Source organism: Centruroides sculpturatus, unplaced genomic scaffold, assembly GCF_000671375.1.
Source record: "Centruroides sculpturatus isolate CEXI.00-Female unplaced genomic scaffold, Cexi_2.0 scaffold770, whole genome shotgun sequence".
Taxonomy (NCBI): domain Eukaryota; kingdom Metazoa; phylum Arthropoda; class Arachnida; order Scorpiones; family Buthidae; genus Centruroides; species Centruroides sculpturatus.
Window position 1 is genome coordinate 102,828 of NW_019384992.1, and position 21,126 is coordinate 123,953.

General features: G+C 29.3%; 1 protein-coding gene across 4 annotated transcripts in view; it reads right to left on the reverse strand.

Annotated features, from left to right (window-relative positions):
• Positions 1–21,126, reverse strand: part of LOC111633037 (WD repeat domain phosphoinositide-interacting protein 2-like) — a 75,953-nt gene that overhangs the window by 19,544 nt on the left and 35,283 nt on the right. For all 4 annotated transcript variants that reach the window (XM_023377564.1, XM_023377563.1, XM_023377562.1 and 1 more), the window contains exons 8-10: positions 16,151–16,318; positions 14,782–14,889; positions 8,189–8,310 (exon numbers count right to left, since the gene is read on the reverse strand). In XM_023377564.1, coding sequence (XP_023233332.1) covers positions 8,189–8,310; positions 14,782–14,889; positions 16,151–16,318 — 398 coding nt within the window. The remainder of the gene's footprint in view (positions 1–8,188; positions 8,311–14,781; positions 14,890–16,150; positions 16,319–21,126) is intronic.

Below are 21,126 nucleotides of genomic sequence, written 5' to 3' on the forward strand. Positions count from 1 at the left end.
AATATCTGTTTGTAATATTCCTTTATAAACAATCTTATATTATAAAATTTTATTACCCTATAAATATGCTTTCTAATTTAAAAATAGAAAAATTATATAGAGCTATAGAAAAATTTAATTAAATGATGATTATGATTAGAAAGAAATCTGTAAATATAAATTATGCAAATCTAATGGCATGTTTTTGTTAAATTATCATCACTACAGTGTTAATTTATTATTAATTTAATATAAGTTTAAACTAAACAAATCTAAGTAACAAAAATTGTCTTAACAATTGTCTTTAGGAAAACTATCGTGCTAGCCTGAATATAGCCACACTGTTCTCTAAATTTCTATATTATTAAAATATAATCGTTACATTTACTAAATCATTTATATTAAGACAATATGCATCATAATAAAATATGAATGCAAAATAATGCACTTGCTTTCAATAAAATCTAATTAGTATTCAGATGGCAGATCAAGGGTAATTGTAAAAGTGTATGCTATCATAAATAACCAAGAGTATAAACAGGAAGAAAGCAAATACATAAAAAGACTAAAGACATAAGTATAAAAAAACAATAGCTACAAGAATGCAAAAGACTACATTCATCAAAAAGCATTGTCATATTTTGCCCACAAAAATAATACATGGACAAAGAAATTCAATGAACAGAAGAGTACATAACATTAGACTGTACATGATAAAACTGTGGATGCAGACAGAAGTGTGTTCAATAGCTCACTTTGTAATATAATATATTGATTCTTTAAATGTCTTTTAGAAAATTTATAAAGAAAATAAAAAAACCAACATACTAAAAGCTATGAGTACATTATTATTACGAATATTACAAAAAAATGTTGCATGGTATACAAACATATCCCACTAAAACAATGCTAATGATCTCTCAAAGACAGTACAAAAAACATGGAGATTTTAGTAAAGCAAAGTTACTACTACGATTATATAGATTCAGTTTGCCTATCACATCTGCTTTCATGCAAATGCATTTTAAAGATGATTGGAATATGCATGTATACCACATAAGCAATGGAGTGTTAAATGTAATAGTCATAAATTTAAACAAGTTAGAAAAGTTTCCATTAACAGTTTTATGAATGAATGCAGAAGGCACACAACTTCTTGAGGATATCATTTTAAACAAATAAAAAGTATATTGTATATATCATATATACTGAAAGAATACAAGGTGAGATCCAAAAAATAAAAAGTCCTTTTTGTTCTTTTTCTTTAAAAGTTTCTATAAAAGTTTTCTTTAATATCATATATGTAGGTGCTCCTCTACTTACAAACTTTCAGACTTGCAAACAATTTCACATAATGTCTAAAATTTAAATGTAAAGTGAATTCTGAAGTATTCTTGTTACTCATGGGGTGGCATAGAAGTCAGTCTTTGGCCAGTAATAAATAATTAATATGAATTTATTTTTATTGTGTATCAGCATTTTTCATTTTTGTGCAAATTTTGAGGTTCCATCAAAATTGATAATAATAGAATAATGGCATTTTTCACTATTGTTTGTAATTTTTATAAAATTTTATGATTAGTGCTTCAAAAAATGCTGATCTTTTACCATGGAAACGAAATAATGCACTTAATTTTACAATGCCCTAAGTGGAAAAAGCCATGTTTGAAACACCTGCTAGTAAGCAGTAGCAAGAGGGTAAATGAGCAAAACTTATTCTATTAAGTACATTGAAGAATCAAACACTAAAAATATGTGGTTTTTCTGTGTACTTTTTAAGTTAGTTTTTGACTTGCAAACATTTTGACTTATGACAAAACCTTGGGAATCTAGCCTGTTTGTGAGTAGAAGAGCACCTGGCACCTGTAGTCTCAAAACTTAACAATTAAACCTTATATTAACTAACATGGGAATATCCATGCTTTGACATCTTAGATTTTGTTGAAATTTTAATAGTTTAGTACACTCCTCCCACTAATGTGTGGTAACAAAATTCATGCAAATGAACAATAGTTTACAAGAAATCAGTTTAAATTTTTCCACATGTACACAATGTACTAAGCAAGTAAGGCATCAGATTGAAAAAGTTTGGCATTATGGCATTTATCCAGTAAATTATTAGGAAATGTATTTGGTCCAAATATACTATTTTGTAATTATTAAATTCATTTGCATATTTTAAAACCAAGAACTGTAGAAAAAGTATTGATTCACCATTTAATGAAAAACTAAAAATTATTTTAAAACTCTGCAAGGGATTTCATTTCTACATTATGTTATATTACCAGTCAATGCATTCCAGCATTTTTGAAATTTATCTTGTTTGTGAACTGCATGAAAGTTGGAACTGTTAATTACTAATTTTGTATAATACACAAATAAATTTGATTTATAATTTTATAATAATATTTGATGTTTTCACTAAATAGTGTTTTTCTACAGTTGTTGGTTTTAAAATATGCAACTGATTTTGATAATTATAAAACAGTATATTTGGGCCAAATATATTTTTAAATAATTCACTGTATTACATACTTCAGAGAAAAAGTGTGGAAAGAAAAGTTGGATAAAACAGGATCAAACTACAATATCAAGATTTTTAATCTGGTACCTTACTCATTTGATAAACCTATTCGTCAAGATTCATTTATAGATCTCAGTATGTAATACATATGAAAAGTTTAAATAAGAATTTCTTGTAAACTATTGCTTATTGGCACAAGTTATATTACCATACATTAGTGGGAGAAGAGTACTAAAATGAATTAAAATTTCAGCAAAATCCAGCTTCAATGACTCCTTGTATTACAAAAATAAAAGTAAGATAAATTATATTGGATATTTCAAAGACAAATTAGTAATATAATGTTATCAAAGAATTATAGAAAAAACAACAAACAAATATTAAAGATTAATATTNATAATAATATTTGATGTTTTCACTAAATAGTGTTTTTCTACAGTTGTTGGTTTTAAAATATGCAACTGATTTTGATAATTATAAAACAGTATATTTGGGCCAAATATATTTTTAAATAATTCACTGTATTACATACTTCAGAGAAAAAGTGTGGAAAGAAAAGTTGGATAAAACAGGATCAAACTACAATATCAAGATTTTTAATCTGGTACCTTACTCATTTGATAAACCTATTCGTCAAGATTCATTTATAGATCTCAGTATGTAATACATATGAAAAGTTTAAATAAGAATTTCTTGTAAACTATTGCTTATTGGCACAAGTTATATTACCATACATTAGTGGGAGAAGAGTACTAAAATGAATTAAAATTTCAGCAAAATCCAGCTTCAATGACTCCTTGTATTACAAAAATAAAAGTAAGATAAATTATATTGGATATTTCAAAGACAAATTAGTAATATAATGTTATCAAAGAATTATAGAAAAAACAACAAACAAATATTAAAGATTAATATTTGAATAATTATAAATTCTAAGTAATTCCTTCAACCATTTCAAATCACCCTAATTAGTAGTAAAAACTCACTGTGTTTGGCGTTATTGCTCGTTTTTTCCCATTTATTCAAGCGCTTTCGACGAATATATATTTCCGTCGTCTTCAGGTAAATATGTTTTAACCGAAGATGGACGTTCGATAAAAGAACACATAAATTTAAAATTAAATAATTTTTCATATGATTCTGCAACGGTTTGAATTACGTGCGATGTTACGAATACGATGTAATACAGCGCATGCGTGTACTGCTTCCTGTCAGTGACGTGATATATGATGTAACTCGCCGTTTAATCGCTTGTATAGAGCGATCCATATATTTGGCAGCTCCAGAGTAGGTGTGTTGCACGAATCAAATGTTGTTATATATAATGACTCCCATATATAGAGTAGTCTTTGGTTGTTGCATGCCCTGAGTATGGTGGAGTGGGCCCATAATGGGTTATAATTCATGTCGCACACTCTTCTTGCGAGCTCAGTGTTGCACCTTCTTTTTGCTATATCATCTTGGTGTTCGGTCAGGCGGGTAGCCAACATTCTTGCTGTGGCCCCAATATATCTCGTGTTATTCCCCGTTACGGGATTTTCTAACGGAACCGCATAAATTCCTGACTTCTCAAGGGTGGAAAGCTTGTCTCGGTCATTGCAGAGCAATCTGCGCAAATTAGGTAACGGAGACAGGGGCAGGAGCAGACCATGTTGTTTAAATATGCGGCAAATGCGTAGAGAAAGTGGACCGAGGTATGGTAAGGCCAAACACAGTGAGTTGTTACTACTAATTATTGTTACTTGGCGTGAATAGCATACTAGTCTATATCAAATCACCCTTTCCATCAAATAAATAATTGTCAGAGAAGTAAAAATAAAACACCAAATTTTCAAATCAGAATAATTATTACTCAAAATTAGTGACATATTTGAGAAGCAAAAATTATTTAAACCCTTTCTAAGTAATTTAACTTTTTAATTTTGCAATCACTTTATTTGTTGAAATTTTTATATAAAAATTAATGAAAAAAATGCAAAATATTTATAAACTCCATTAGTCTGCTTGAAGGCAAAATGATAAATTTTAATATTAAAACTGAAATATACAGTACATACACATAGAAAGATACAGTGAATAACAAGAGATATAGTTCCTATACTTTGAATTAAAAAAACTTAATATGGTAAATTAATAAAAATTAATAGCTTTATTTGTTTCTACAACAGAGAAAGGGCAGAGTTTACTCACTGATGTAATTTATACGTAACATAATGCAGGAATCAGTCTATGAAATATTTTCAGTACAATACAAAAACAGTAATTTAACAATCGGAATAAGAAAAGATGAACTAGTTATTTCATTTATACTTGCATAAATATAGATAAGAACAGTTAGACTATGATTTAGAATTTCCATTCATAGTCATTATTGATGAAAAACTGAAATATAATCCCAATCAGTAACAAAAGGATTATTATAAATAAACTTCAAGTCATATGCAAACTCTATGAAATCATTCACAATTTTTTCATAAAATCACTCACAAAAGTTTAATTTTTATAATGCTTGAACAAACTGAATTCTAAAGTAATTCAAAAAACACATCATAAAAATTATTAATAAATAGATGTAATTAGTAAATTAACTACTAATCAGAATTTGGTGCTATTTAATCTAATCTTACACAGTGGAGTAATTGCATGAATTATACATGTTTAAGAATGGGATTTATATTTTAAACAGGAATTAATTTAATATATTATATTAAAAAGCATTCTCAAGTAAAATAAAATGAAAATATAACTCATACCTATATAAAGTCTACTCTATACAAGTATATTAAAATATCTTAAAATTGATCTGATCAGCACAAATATAAAAATTAACTGTCAAAATTTTAAATCATTATAGCAAAACTGACATATAACTAAAATAGTTTATCACTATGCAGAAATTATTAAATTTATATATTTAGATACAAAGCTAACTATTGTAAGATATCTACAAAATATTAAAACAAGCAGTCAAAATCAAGTGACAGATTTTATTTCTAACAGCTATTCTAGTAATTATCCAATCGAAAATAGTCAATAATTACATTTTGAAATGATGAAAACAATTCATATAGTTCTGACCTGAATTTCTGGGCTATCATATTTCAATTATATTTTAAGAAGCCAGTGACTTCAGATATCAAATAATAAATGAAAAGATGAGTATGTGGCTTATTAAAATGGAAATAAAAAAGTTCTCAGATTGGATATCATTACATTAAATGTATTTAAAAATCAACACTGCTATATAAAAAATATTAATTATTTTGTGTTAGTTTAAAAGAGCATACTGTGAATATTTCTGCACATGCTGTAAATTTATTCCTACATATATCAAATTAAAATAATTGAAATTTACAAACTTCAAACTAAAAGATAATTATTGATATAAAATTTTAATTAAATCCTACCAGAATAAGTAGGGTTTTCAATTGTTTTTCCAGGTGAACCAAGATCGCCTCCAGATGAAACAGGTGAAATAGATGTAGCTGCAGTAACAGGTACAACTTTATCATCTTCACATCCGTCAACTCTAAAACAGAAAAATAATACATATATATTGTATATATGTGATATAGTTTCCCATCTGTTTAATATCAACACACGAGAATTATCTAAATACAGTAGAGCATCGTTTATCTGAAAGAATTCCAGTTGGCAAATTTAAATTTTTGCTAGTGCTTTGGCGCTGCAATCTTTGGCTATGTCTTGGGCTACTCGAATACTTTTTATGTTTGTGTATGTGTTTTAGCTGGCAGCACTGGCACTTTTGCGTGGTGTTTTTCTGAGGACTGTGTCATGCTGAATTGAACATTTTTGATACTAGATTAACNGGGATTTTCTAACGGAACCGCATAAATTCCTGACTTCTCAAGGGTGGAAAGCTTGTCTCGGTCATTGCAGAGCAATCTGCGCAAATTAGGTAACGGAGACAGGGGCAGGAGCAGACCATGTTGTTTAAATATGCGGCAAATGCGTAGAGAAAGTGGACCGAGGTATGGTAAGGCCAAACACAGTGAGTTGTTACTACTAATTATTGTTACTTGGCGTGAATAGCATACTAGTCTATATCAAATCACCCTTTCCATCAAATAAATAATTGTCAGAGAAGTAAAAATAAAACACCAAATTTTCAAATCAGAATAATTATTACTCAAAATTAGTGACATATTTGAGAAGCAAAAATTATTTAAACCCTTTCTAAGTAATTTAACTTTTTAATTTTGCAATCACTTTATTTGTTGAAATTTTTATATAAAAATTAATGAAAAAAATGCAAAATATTTATAAACTCCATTAGTCTGCTTGAAGGCAAAATGATAAATTTTAATATTAAAACTGAAATATACAGTACATACACATAGAAAGATACAGTGAATAACAAGAGATATAGTTCCTATACTTTGAATTAAAAAAACTTAATATGGTAAATTAATAAAAATTAATAGCTTTATTTGTTTCTACAACAGAGAAAGGGCAGAGTTTACTCACTGATGTAATTTATACGTAACATAATGCAGGAATCAGTCTATGAAATATTTTCAGTACAATACAAAAACAGTAATTTAACAATCGGAATAAGAAAAGATGAACTAGTTATTTCATTTATACTTGCATAAATATAGATAAGAACAGTTAGACTATGATTTAGAATTTCCATTCATAGTCATTATTGATGAAAAACTGAAATATAATCCCAATCAGTAACAAAAGGATTATTATAAATAAACTTCAAGTCATATGCAAACTCTATGAAATCATTCACAATTTTTTCATAAAATCACTCACAAAAGTTTAATTTTTATAATGCTTGAACAAACTGAATTCTAAAGTAATTCAAAAAACACATCATAAAAATTATTAATAAATAGATGTAATTAGTAAATTAACTACTAATCAGAATTTGGTGCTATTTAATCTAATCTTACACAGTGGAGTAATTGCATGAATTATACATGTTTAAGAATGGGATTTATATTTTAAACAGGAATTAATTTAATATATTATATTAAAAAGCATTCTCAAGTAAAATAAAATGAAAATATAACTCATAATAATATTTGATGTTTTCACTAAATAGTGTTTTGATCAGCACAAATATAAAAATTAACTGTCAAAATTTTAAATCATTATAGCAAAACTGACATATAACTAAAATAGTTTATCACTATGCAGAAATTATTAAATTTATATATTTAGATACAAAGCTAACTATTGTAAGATATCTACAAAATATTAAAACAAGCAGTCAAAATCAAGTGACAGATTTTATTTCTAACAGCTATTCTAGTAATTATCCAATCGAAAATAGTCAATAATTACATTTTGAAATGATGAAAACAATTCATATAGTTCTGACCTGAATTTCTGGGCTATCATATTTCAATTATATTTTAAGAAGCCAGTGACTTCAGATATCAAATAATAAATGAAAAGATGAGTATGTGGCTTATTAAAATGGAAATAAAAAAGTTCTCAGATTGGATATCATTACATTAAATGTATTTAAAAATCAACACTGCTATATAAAAAATATTAATTATTTTGTGTTAGTTTAAAAGAGCATACTGTGAATATTTCTGCACATGCTGTAAATTTATTCCTACATATATCAAATTAAAATAATTGAAATTTACAAACTTCAAACTAAAAGATAATTATTGATATAAAATTTTAATTAAATCCTACCAGAATAAGTAGGGTTTTCAATTGTTTTTCCAGGTGAACCAAGATCGCCTCCAGATGAAACAGGTGAAATAGATGTAGCTGCAGTAACAGGTACAACTTTATCATCTTCACATCCGTCAACTCTAAAACAGAAAAATAATACATATATATTGTATATATGTGATATAGTTTCCCATCTGTTTAATATCAACACACGAGAATTATCTAAATACAGTAGAGCATCGTTTATCTGAAAGAATTCCAGTTGGCAAATTTAAATTTTTGCTAGTGCTTTGGCGCTGCAATCTTTGGCTATGTCTTGGGCTACTCGAATACTTTTTATGTTTGTGTATGTGTTTTAGCTGGCAGCACTGGCACTTTTGCGTGGTGTTTTTCTGAGGACTGTGTCATGCTGAATTGAACATTTTTGATACTAGATTAACTTCTAAAGTATAATTTTTTTTTGTTTTTATATTTTTCAATATATTTATTTTGTTTGTAAAAAATAAAGAAATAATTTTTAACAATACAACAGCCACGATTATTATTTTAAAAAGTTTACATTAGGCATAACATTGACGAAAATTAAATGCAAAGCGACACACAACGGAGAAAAATTTCAACATGGGATAGGTTAATATATTTTTTCGTACATAATAAGTTATCTGAAAAATAAGTTATCTGAACAACCTCAGTCCCCAATTGATTCGGATAAACGACGCACTACTGTAGTTTTATATTTTTGTAAAATCACTAATTTTATATTTAAAATATATATTGTTTTTATGATAAATATATATATATTTATTTGATAAATGATGTATATATATATTTATATGTATCATTTATCATAAAAAGCAATCATCTGGATAAACATAGCTACATTATGACAACCATTTCTGACTTCATTTTGTAGACTTCCAGAAGGATGACATAGCAGCCTCTGAAAGAGGCAATACATTTAGAAAGTTTTTAAAAAATTGTACACACAACTATTATGAAAGCTTGATTTTATAACTGCCTTTTGTTGTTTGTGAATTTTTTTCTCAAGAAATTTTATATTAAGAACAAATACCCTTGATTTAGTAAGTAGATCTGATTCTTTATTACTGTTAATATTTACGCAAGTACACTATTTTTGCATCCTGGAGACATGGTCATCAAAGGAAAAGTACATTCAAAATGATAGTAGAAATTCTATTCCTGCTTAAATTTTGTTGAAATTTCTTTTGATTGAAATCAATTAATAAATATATTAAATTTTAATTAATTTATTAAAAATGTACTTTAAATATGTAATAAAAACAAACACTGCTCTGAAATTATTACTTTACTTTTCTGCTTTTAGGATAATGTGCAATAATCAGAGAAATGTTGAATCACAATTCATACTTCTATTACTCAAAAGAAATTACGATGTTCTCAATTCCCAATGTCATTAGGGTTATGAACAGCAGAGTGTACTGTACCTATGTTAGAGTGAAAATGGGCCTGTTCACTGACTGTATATTGATACATTTTAATTAATAATTGAGCAGAAGTGTCATTTTAGTATTTTTAAATCATACCATTAGAATCCTAGTAAAAAGTTATGTCTATTAGAGACATTTTCAGCACTGTGGACACTTCCCCCTTTAATTTCAATAGCAGACAAACAGATCAGTGAACATTCAAAAATATAAAATCAAACACAAGATACTTTGAACATCTTTTGATTATTAGCAGCAATTTATTTTAAAGACAAAAATACAAAACAAAAATAGGCATGATTACAAAAATTATTCTATATTAAACTATAGCATCAATAAATGTAATGAACTCAATAAAAGTGCAAATATTTATATGTTATTAAAGAAATTATAGGTGTTAAAAATAACTTTGGACAACTTCAAATTGACAGAAAATACTTTGGAACATCTAAAAATGAAATATTTCTATTTATTTAATATTATTGAATATAGAGGAAAAGTCCTTACATCAAATAGCTATAAAGCTAAAAATTGATAAATCAACAGTTTTTGATATAAGAAGTAAAAGGAAACTGATAGCATTGTTCTAGGACAAACAAAAATTGTAGCAGCTTCTGACCAAGTTCTTGTCCAAAATTATCAAAGAAAACTGGCAAGCACCACTTACAGAATTGGTTATTGAGCAACCACTAATACACAAACTACTAAAGAGACTTGTCAGATGTATTTGCAGAAACTTGACTACAGATTTTATCAGGTAAAATAACAGTACAATATGTCAGCATGAGAATGTAATGGTTATGTGAACAGAGGGTTAGCACCTCTTTGATGCCCTGTCAGGAATGACACCACAGTGTCCCAATTGACACAGAAGCCACAACAGCAAATCGGTTTATATTAGGAAGTAGGTCATGCGAGTGGTTGCATGAATGAGTAATCTGATTCCGGATAGAGGACAGTGAGACAGTGTTATGGAAGTACTGTACTCACTCTAGTGTTAATAACAAATACCAGTTTAATAATTGCAAAAAAATAAAAAAAAAAGAGGTTACAGAATATATATTTCATAATATTAGATTAACTGACCTATTTAACAGAGTGATCACGAGAGAGAGTTTACATTTGATTGTGTGTAGAGATAAATACCTGATGGATTTTCCAGTTGTCACATTCCAACTACAAAAATTTGTTTTCAGTAGTAGGGTTGTTATGTGGACCGTTTGATGATCAGAACAGTTTGGAAATAGATGGAACAGTTTTGTGATGGAGATTCAGCAATATCCGTTAGTGGGATAGGTGATATCCGTTGCTGGATAAGTCTTTGTACAGAAAATGGGCAAGGTATCAGTTAAGGTAATATAGGAGGTTCTGAACTGACTAACACCTTAGAGGCACTGGTGACGACTATCCTTAGGGATTGGCTGGCAACTGACACTCATCTTGGGAAGAACTAAGCAGCGACTGACTCCTCAGCTGTCAGTTATGCTATTAGCACAATATTGCCTGGCCAAGAGGTCTGCAGGTTATGGGAATGTGTCATTTTTGCCGTCAAGAAAGTGTAAGTGGAGATTCTCTCAGGTAGTAGATGACAACAATTATTGAATAAGTATGATTTTTGTTAAAGTTTGGATCTCACAGTTATGTTACTAATGGTTCAACACATGATTTTCTTTTCAAGCTGTTAACTAAGCCTAAAAATATTGACTAAAAAGAGAAAAGGAAAATTGCATGCAGCAATAGTGAAACAACATTGTTTTCAGTAATAAAGCAAAGTTTTAGATTTGCATCAGAAGCAACAAAAATAAGTGATTCAAAGAAAGCACAAATTCTTTCATCCTGAGCATTCTAATCATACAATGAAATTCTCAGAAAGTATTATGGTATTACAACATTGCATGACTGCTCAAGATTTTGGCACTCTTCATTTTATAAATGGAACAGCAAATTCAGAAAATTATCAGCAGATCCTACAAGAAAACTCTTCCATACTTTTTTTTTTATTCTTCCATACTTGGAAAAACTGCAAAACACAAATATAATTCCCCAACAGGACAATGCAAGTTGCCAAACTACCAAAGCAACGAGGGCATGGTTCGCAAATCATAATAAGTGTTGAGTTGGCCATCTAGCAGTCTAGATCTTTTTCCCATTGGAAATGTATGGAAAAAGATCTCAACAGACAGTGGCTGACTTATATAAAAAATCCAGGACATCTGTGATGGAATTATTGAAAATGAATGTCAGGATCTTAATAATACAATGTGTGAAGATGTAAATGTAGTAATACAGGCAAAAGATGATATAACCAGATAATAATCAGCAGTATTCAAAGTATTTTCTATTAATGCTAGAAGTGCTCAAAGTTTTTTTGTCACTTGTGAATTCTTCAAATATTCATTTCTTTAATATTAATGCAAGCATTTGTATTTTTATTGTTATTTATGTTAACAAAGATCATGGTTTAATGCACAACTTTTGTAAACAAATTTGTGACAATGCTGAAGGACCTCCCTATACTTCGGCACCACGTGACTGAAGGGTCAACATCGCGTCGGCGAAGATCGCAATGACAGGTTTCGTCAGGACTGACACCACTGTGTCTTCACGGCTAGACACAGAAACCGTTTCGTTCGGGCGTGTGAGCGGTCGCGTGTGTGAGTGAATGGAGCAATCAGAGTCAGGATGGAAGGAGAGACAGTGCACCGGAAGTGACTTACTCAGAGACGCTTTAACGTAACAACTGTTTAATGATTAACAATAGGCTATACATTAGAGCTGCTGTTAGATACATTTATACGGTTTGTCATTATTCGATATTACGATATTACGGTTTTTCCCGAGATGAGAGAGAGTTTACAGAAGTTTCGCGTGGCGATAAATACCTTGTGCTTTAGTAAGTTCCTAGTAAGTCTTGACACAAAGTTAGTCCAGTTAGGCAGTTGGGTCGATGTTACTCCAGAGAATATGCACTTAAATAAGTCCGATGGTCCAGTGAAAAGCACAACGCACACGGAAAAAGATACAGAACGGAAGACTGATCTCTTCGAGGACAGAGCGACGACTGACTCACTTTGTTGTCTGTTTTTCGTGTTGGATTGTTGAAACAGAGATATTAGGTTAAAAGGTGCTGAGAAAGCGTCGTTATTAAGCCTGAGAACTTACCAGATGTTTAGCTCCCAGGTGTAAAAGTTGACAGTTATTAAACGAAAGTTTGTGAAATGATAAAGTGATATAAACACATGGAAAGTCCGAATTCGGATCCTCACAAATTTATTGCTTGTTTTTTTATTATGTTCAAAATATAACAGTTTAAAATCAAATGTCTGAGGTATTTTTTTTTGTTTGGGTTGTATATACAGATTATATAATTTTAAATTACATTTTATTAAAATAAGTAAAGCTTAACTCACAAATTTATATATTTTTTTCTTTACTTAAATATTTAAAAACATATCCTTTCTAATAAAGGATATGTTTTTAAATATTTAAGTAAAGAAAAAAAAAATATAAATTTCTATTTGTTCATATTTACTTTTTAAAAAAATTTTGAAATATACAATTAAAAAAAAATTTTTTTAATAACCTTATCATAAAATTATTGTAAATAAGAAATACAGTAAAATCTGCTTATTGTAATCATGGATATTGTTATTCAATTTTCTAATGCAGTGGTTCCCAATTAGTTTTTCTTGCGCACCACTTCAAGAAAGAGCGCAAACTCGCTCTTTCTTATACCCTTAAACCCTTATAGCAGAAATTCATATTAATCCATACTAATATAAATTCGAAGGTAATTCTGTCTGTCTGTCACCTTTTCATGTCTAAACCGCTGAACAGGTTTTAATAAAATTTGGCATAGAGATAGCTTACATGTTGGAGATGGACATAGGCTACATTTTACTGCGAGAAAATATCTTACTCCCATGAGAAAATTCAATATAATGCAGGCAAAGCTGTAGGTAGACACTAGTGATAAATAGAATATGTTTTTTTTTTTTTTTTTACATTTATTACCTTTAAAATACAATTCTAAAAATAATGAAAATAACATTAGGTTATTTAATTTTAATGTGACAAATGTGCACGATTTTCTTTGTACAACTTTGTAAAATCTGGTTGCTGTTTGGTCAGCTTCAGTCTCAAGTCATCTTCGAGTTGAAGTTGGTGACGATGTTTAGTTTCCATGTTTGTCATGACCGAAAATCCACCCTCACAGAGGTATGTTGTGCAAAATGGTAGAAAATATTTTATTGCCACTTCACCGACATGATGATAATAGAGAGGTTGAGGCGCACGTTTTAAACGTGAAAACGTGTACGTGTGACGTTCGGCGCCGCTTTCCCGTAAGCCTAAAAGTTTGACGATGGTGTTTGGAATGTCGAGCGTGATTCCACCGACTATCCAAACACCATCGTCAAACTTTTAGGCTTACGGGAAAGCGGCGCCGAACGTCACACGTACACGTTTTCACGTTTAAAACGTGCGCCTCAACCTCTCTAATGATAATTGTACAATTTTTGTTTCTTGCATAAGAATTTCATTTAGGTATTGTCACAAATGCATTTTTTTGATGAAATTTTGAGAATATTTTTAGTTATAAATAAACGAATTTGTGCATTTGACATCATTTAAATTGCTGAATTTTTGATGGTCCACCCATTATTTTTTTGATTGCTTCATCTCATGCATTTACATTTTAAATCGCTGCGCATACTCCTTCATGCAATTTTGCATACCCCCAGGGGTACACATACCACTAATTGGGAACCATTGGTCTAATGTTATCAGAATCAGCATGTTCCAAAACAAGTAAGTTAAAATACACTTATAAAAGTGATTATTGAAATCAGTGTTCTAGCTCCATCCTTACTTATGTCATATCTTCATTTCCAGACCAATTAATTTATGATATAGTAATCATTAAATTAAGATGACAGTCTAACTCTTACCTTTAGCTTAAATTATGTATTATCTATATAATTAATTAGCCAAGTTCTAGCTTAATAGTTAATCCAGCTTTATTATTTGACTATTAAAAACAACATTTTTTTGTGTGAAAAAAAAATATAAAGGTAAATTTAACATACCACAGTTGTTATAATTTTTATTCAAATTATTTTCATCACTGTTTTTTATAACACTTACCTATGTTGCTTAATCAATGTACAATCTCCTCCTTCAATTGGGTCAAAATTATAAATATATAAAAATCCATCAGCTGAGGCCACTAACACTCTAGGACATTTCTGGATTCTGAAAAATATAAATCAAAACATTTAATAAATTTATCTGATGTTAGAAATGTTAGATAGATATTAGAAATGACTAATTTATGAAATCTTCAATTTTTATGTTTTAAAATAAAATAAAAAAATTATTAATTGAGTGATAACATAGCTTATGGTCATAGCTTGGTCAATTTACTAAATTATTAGATACTTCAATATTTGCAGGCTAATATTTTAACAGAGACACTAATATAAACTATTAAGTTTGCATACTGAGATAAATATAACATCATATAATATACATAAGCATATAGTATTTATAGAAATTTCAACTGAAACTAAAATGTTACAGAATTAACATATAATTTAACATCTCTATATTTATAATTATTCTTTGAGAATTTAATTTTAAAAATTTTGGAATAATTAACATAACTTGCAAAAATTAAAACTAAAAGTTAACAGAGCTTTATTAACAGAAATATTTTTACATATCAGCCGATCTTTTAACTTAATTTCTTAAACATTTCTCAGGTAACATCTCACAGATCAGAAAACTGCAACTGCATCTCATGGGTCAGCAGGCTTGAAGCCCAAAACTCCACAAGAAAAAACATATGCAGCCCACTGGAAGCCAACAAAGTTCCATTCAGCCTGCATCCAGTAAAGGTTGCTCATTACTGGAATATATTGTTGAGAAATTATTAATGAGAAAGGCTGAAATCTTATTTGTGTAAAATATATTTATCCTGCCTACAACAAATATCCTCACAAATTTTTGAACAATAAATTCAAGCAAGAAGTATCAATCCACATTATGGTTAGTAAATGTAAATAAGGTGATGTTAATTTATATCATGAGCCAGTATGTTTGACTCTTGAGCCATATATGATCAAAACTGAGCTGCAAGCTGTTAAGTCAAGCCCTTCTGTTAAATTTTGTTATGAGCTTAGGCTCACCTCAGTTCAAGCAGACTTGCTTCCAGGATTACATGACACACAAAATGATAGCATTTGTCACACATTTCTAATGGATAACCAGGTAAACATGCAACCAGTATTTCAACAATTTCACTAACAAATTTGTGAAACTTCAAATATGCTAAAACCAATTAAAATTAATGACATCATACTGTTATATGCATTGTTAAAATAAAAACTAATAAATTTATTAAAATATAATTATTTATAATAACTTTTTCATTTATCATTTAATATTTTGTTAATTCAATTTGAAATTTAAAAATTTAATATTTAATATGGTCAAGTGAAACAAAAACACTTACATAGCCAATGCACAGACATTCTTCAGTCCTGAAAAAGGTAAATGAACAGTAGCAAATGCACGTCCTTGACTGAACATTTCTGTAACTTGAGATGGTAAATAACTGGCAGAATTCATTAATGCTCTCCCAAAATAACCAATCCACCCTTGTGGCTCTTCTGTAGGTTTTCTATTAAAACAAATATGATCTTAAATGATACACATTTAAGCTCTAAAAAATGGTATTATTTATAAATTAAAGAAAATTTTCTAATAATTTAACTGTTACTATCATTTTTTGATTTCCTTTATTTTACTAATTTTACTTTAAAAAATTAAAGCCTCTTATCTCAGTTAATTATTAGTTTCTGGATATATAGCTTTGACATAAGCTTTCCATTGATTTTCCAGTATCTCTTAATCCAGACATAGGAATTCCCTTTCATAATTCTGACTACTAAACTTGTACATTAAGTGCACAGATGACATTACATATAATTGTGTAATCAACTATCTAACAATCATTTACTTAATTGTATATAGTGCACTTGTTCATATGCCTTCTATTCTATGCAATTTTTAGCTCATTTTACCATAAATCCTCCAACAAATGCCAGATCTAAAAATGTCAGCTATTTAATTTAAACTGCTAAATAGATGCCAGATTTCCAATAGATGTTGGGTGTTGTTAAATTCCTACACTCAGCTTACGAGTGTTCTACACATGCTGTGGTAATTTTCCTATGGGAAACCCTTGAAAAATGTTTTTACTAAGATATGGGGTACAACTTTAGTATATGGTAAATATGTTAGTGGACACATCTTTCTGTATTTTTTATTTTACACTCTCCATTTTACACAGATCAGTGAACTAGACATCAATTGGAATGGGCCAAGAGACCTTATAGTATTGCCTTCAAACTGAATGCAGTTGTATATGCAAAAGAATATTCCAGAGAAGCAGCAGCACAAAAATTCAAGGTGCATCAAAGTGGATTTGCAAGTGGAAGAGCAAGCATGATGCTCATAATTCTAATTTATCTATCTAATTTATTAAGAACTAGTAGCTCGGGATGCCCCCTAGTGGGCATTCTTTACAAATTTCCATGAGGCACGGTTCCTTTGACTTTTTTGTTCCTATCAATATGCTCTACAGCTCTGTTAAAGTCCAAATGGTAAGATTTACCCTCTGAATGAAGAGGTGGCAACCCCCCAAACCGTAGACCCCTGACTAACAATAAAGTCAAAGGAACCATACCCCTACTCGCGACCCTTCTAGAGATATAAGCCCCTGAAATAATAAATTCCTATTACAAATATACTGAATTATTTATATTGTTATATTGACCAAATAATAATTTATTGGCCAAATAAATAATAAAAATTTATATTGTTAATTTAAATAAGAATTAAAATTGTTAATTTGAATGTTTGAAATATGACACACGATAGGGGCGCCTCTAGTGTCCGTTATCAAATGGTTACCGGACAGACAGATACCCGTTGAATGGGTTATATATATAGATAAGAATGAAGCAAGGAGCAATGAGGCTGGCAGAAGGAGGGTGCAAGAAGATCAGCGAGAAAAGGATCTGTGAGTGGCGAAGAAAAAGTAACCATATCTCCAAATGGATGGTGATGGACAAGAGAAATCATCCCACAGTTAGATTAAAAATGATAAACAAAATATGGTGTTCAGAGCTAGCAGAGAGTGGCTAGAAAAATTCGCAAAACATGGATATGGTAATAACACTACAGTAACTTTATGCTTACAATAGTAATGCTGTTGTGTAGTAATGTGCATTTCTGTTAAATAAAAAGTAAAAGTTCTTTTTAATTACTTTCAGTTTTCATTACTTGGGAGAGAGAATGGATGGGAAAATCCACTGAGGTGGTGGTAGAAAGAAGAATGAACCATATTTCTCTCTTTTTATATCACTAGTTTGGATTTGAAATTCTGCAAGAATGGAATAGATGATGGGTCTCTTATATATACCAGGGACCAGTATATGCTGTCCAACAGATGCCTAGTCATCTATTAGAAGATTTATAGTATTTACATTTAATCCTAGTAACAGCATCTAACAAAATAAAATTGCAACTGCCAGTGATATTAACTGCTAGTTCACATTTAATAAATGATTAATTTAAGATCTTATCAGTTTATAGTGTTTAGACACAAAAGCCAAATAATTAGTAGTTCAGGATGTACTATGGAATTATTATTACATGACCGATCTCTGTTGGTCCATCAAAGCTGCTTTAAACTAAATATTCCTGAAAATTTGTAAGTAATCTGTACTTTCATAGTTTCTTGGATCTACAATCAATTTTTAAATATATTTCAATAACCAAACATTGACTTTAAGATATAACAAAATATAGTCTTTTAAAAACCACATATATATTTTAATACAGTGGGTGATCGGTTAACGAACAGATCGGATAACGAACACTTTCGCGAAAGATTTTTGTGTTCGGACAACAAACACATGATTGGATAACGAACACCGCACAGAACGAACACAAGAAGAAGCGACATAAAATAATGAATACCGATTGGTCTTCGGGCAACAATTCGAAACTTTTCGGAGTGCGGGAGACGTTGACATCGACGCTCAAGCCGGTATATACCGATCGGACAGTATTCCTCCAAACTTTGAAACTCTCCCTTGTAATTCCAGCCTTTTATTTTTCTGACAAAACAATTCTTTTATGTATCCGCGAGACTGTCGGGTAGGCACAAATTAAGTTTTGAGTCTGTTTTTTTTTCTTTTCAAAAGGTGAGAGTATAATAGCAAAGGTAGAAAGTGGGAAGAAGATGCCTAATGTTGCTGGGCAGTATGGCTTGAATAGGTCTACAGTAGGCCGTAGTTCAATCTTATTTAAGAAAAATACTGTATAATCAAGAAGACTCAAGCAGCTAAAGGAGTAACAAAAGTCACATCTGAGAAATAAAGAACATCGAAGAGTTCATAAAGGAACCTGAAACGGATCTGACGACAAAAGAATGTCAAAAACTCTTGAATGAAGAACACCAAGAAACTCGGCGAGATACGTTTTCTTCTGAAAAAGAGGATTAATGCCGATATTTGCTACTAAAGATCTTTTGAAGAAGTGGGAAGATGTCAGAACAATGGTCTTAGAATGGCATCCAAACCAGGTTGAAGCTTGGGGATTTCTACAATTGTAATCCTATTAATTACTTACGAAAAATCACGAAGAAGAGAGAAAAGCAATCGACATTAGACAGATTCTTTAACCCTTTCAAACGGAAAAAACATGACTAATAAAAACGCAAGACTGTGCATGTATGTATTTTTATTATTACGTATAAATAAACGTAGTAAGAAAGTATATATATTTTTTTATTTTTGGCGATCTCCAGAACGAATTAATTAAATTTCCATTAAAACCTATGGTAAATTGATAATCAGTTAACGAACAATTCGGATAGCAAACAAAGTCTTGTTGTTCGTTAACCAATCACCCACTGTATATCCTAAATTCATTTAGCTCATCCAATTTTGTAGTTAACAAAAATAAACAAATTCATTTGTTCATATTTCAAATTCATAATTCAAATTTGAACATTTAAATGCAAGTACTAATATTCTTTTGTTCAAATCCCAACCAAATTCTGAAGAATTTTTTTATATGATTCAAAACAAAAGTATTTGTCAATTTATTTTATTGATGTTTAGTGTCTGATATTACATTATTAAATCTAATTTATCTATCTATTTTTTGTAACTAAATTCTAAATAAATGATAGCATTACATTTTCTACTGTTGGAGTTACAATCAATCTGTCAATTTTTGAATATTTAAAATAATATTTAGAAATAAAAACCATGTATGTTATTTTAAAGTGTTTATTTATTAAACAATATTAAAATCTTAGTTTTAATTGAAAATAGATTTAGGTGGTATTCACTTTTAACCAGTTTGGTTTATTTCATTGACTTTAGTAAGATTATTATTATTATTATTCTTATTAAAATATTTTTGAAATTAATTTTCATTTAAAAAATGTTATCAATGAAAACATTTATCAAATAATATTTAACACTGTTTTTATGAAATTAAGTACATAATGCACAGATGAGAAATAAATTGCATCAAACAATTTGTACTCATTTAATGCACAGTATTGAGCAATTTTAATTTCAATTGTAGTAGTTCCATATTGTTTTTAATTTTAAATTTAAAATAAAAGTAACTACTATAAAATGGCAAATATTAATGTTCCAAGATCAAAGAAAACAACAAGCATATAAATACTTTTAAATGGATTGATAAAAAGTTAACATATTTTAAATGATGATTATAAACTTCAAAAGTTTTAATTTTTTTTATTTATAAAGCTTTTTAAAATATTTGCAAACTTTATAAATTACTTATTATTTATTTATTTATTTATAATATTACTGGCAATGTCGTTAAGGCATTATGATTGCCAACCCCCATACAACAAAGAAACAACAGATCCAGTAAAATGAATAAAAAACACAATAAAACAGAAATAAAAGGAATAAATCATAAAAATAAAAAAACAATTGTATAAAATAAAGCAATTTTTTGCAAACAGCCTTAAATTTAGTAAATTCAATATAAAGTTTATCTGTAAATAATAAACATCTTATAGCCCAATGAGTATATAATGAAATAATCAACAATTGCTTGAAAGATCAGGCTAGAATTTGGCTAATTAAATGATTATTATAAAGCAATTTGACACTACAGGGAGAAGTTAGGTCAAGCAATTTGACACTTGATTAAATTAATAATTATAATTTTAATAATTTATTAAATAAATTTAGAACCTTCTGGAATAAAACAACTGATCCGGGGCAGGACTTGAACCTGCAACCTCCACCTGCCGTGCGGTGCACTCGCCTGTTGTGCCACCTGGACTATTCTAGCCCAATTTTTCAAGCAATCATTGATTATTTCATTATAAAGTTTATCTTCGATTTTTATAGCAGCTTTCTGGTA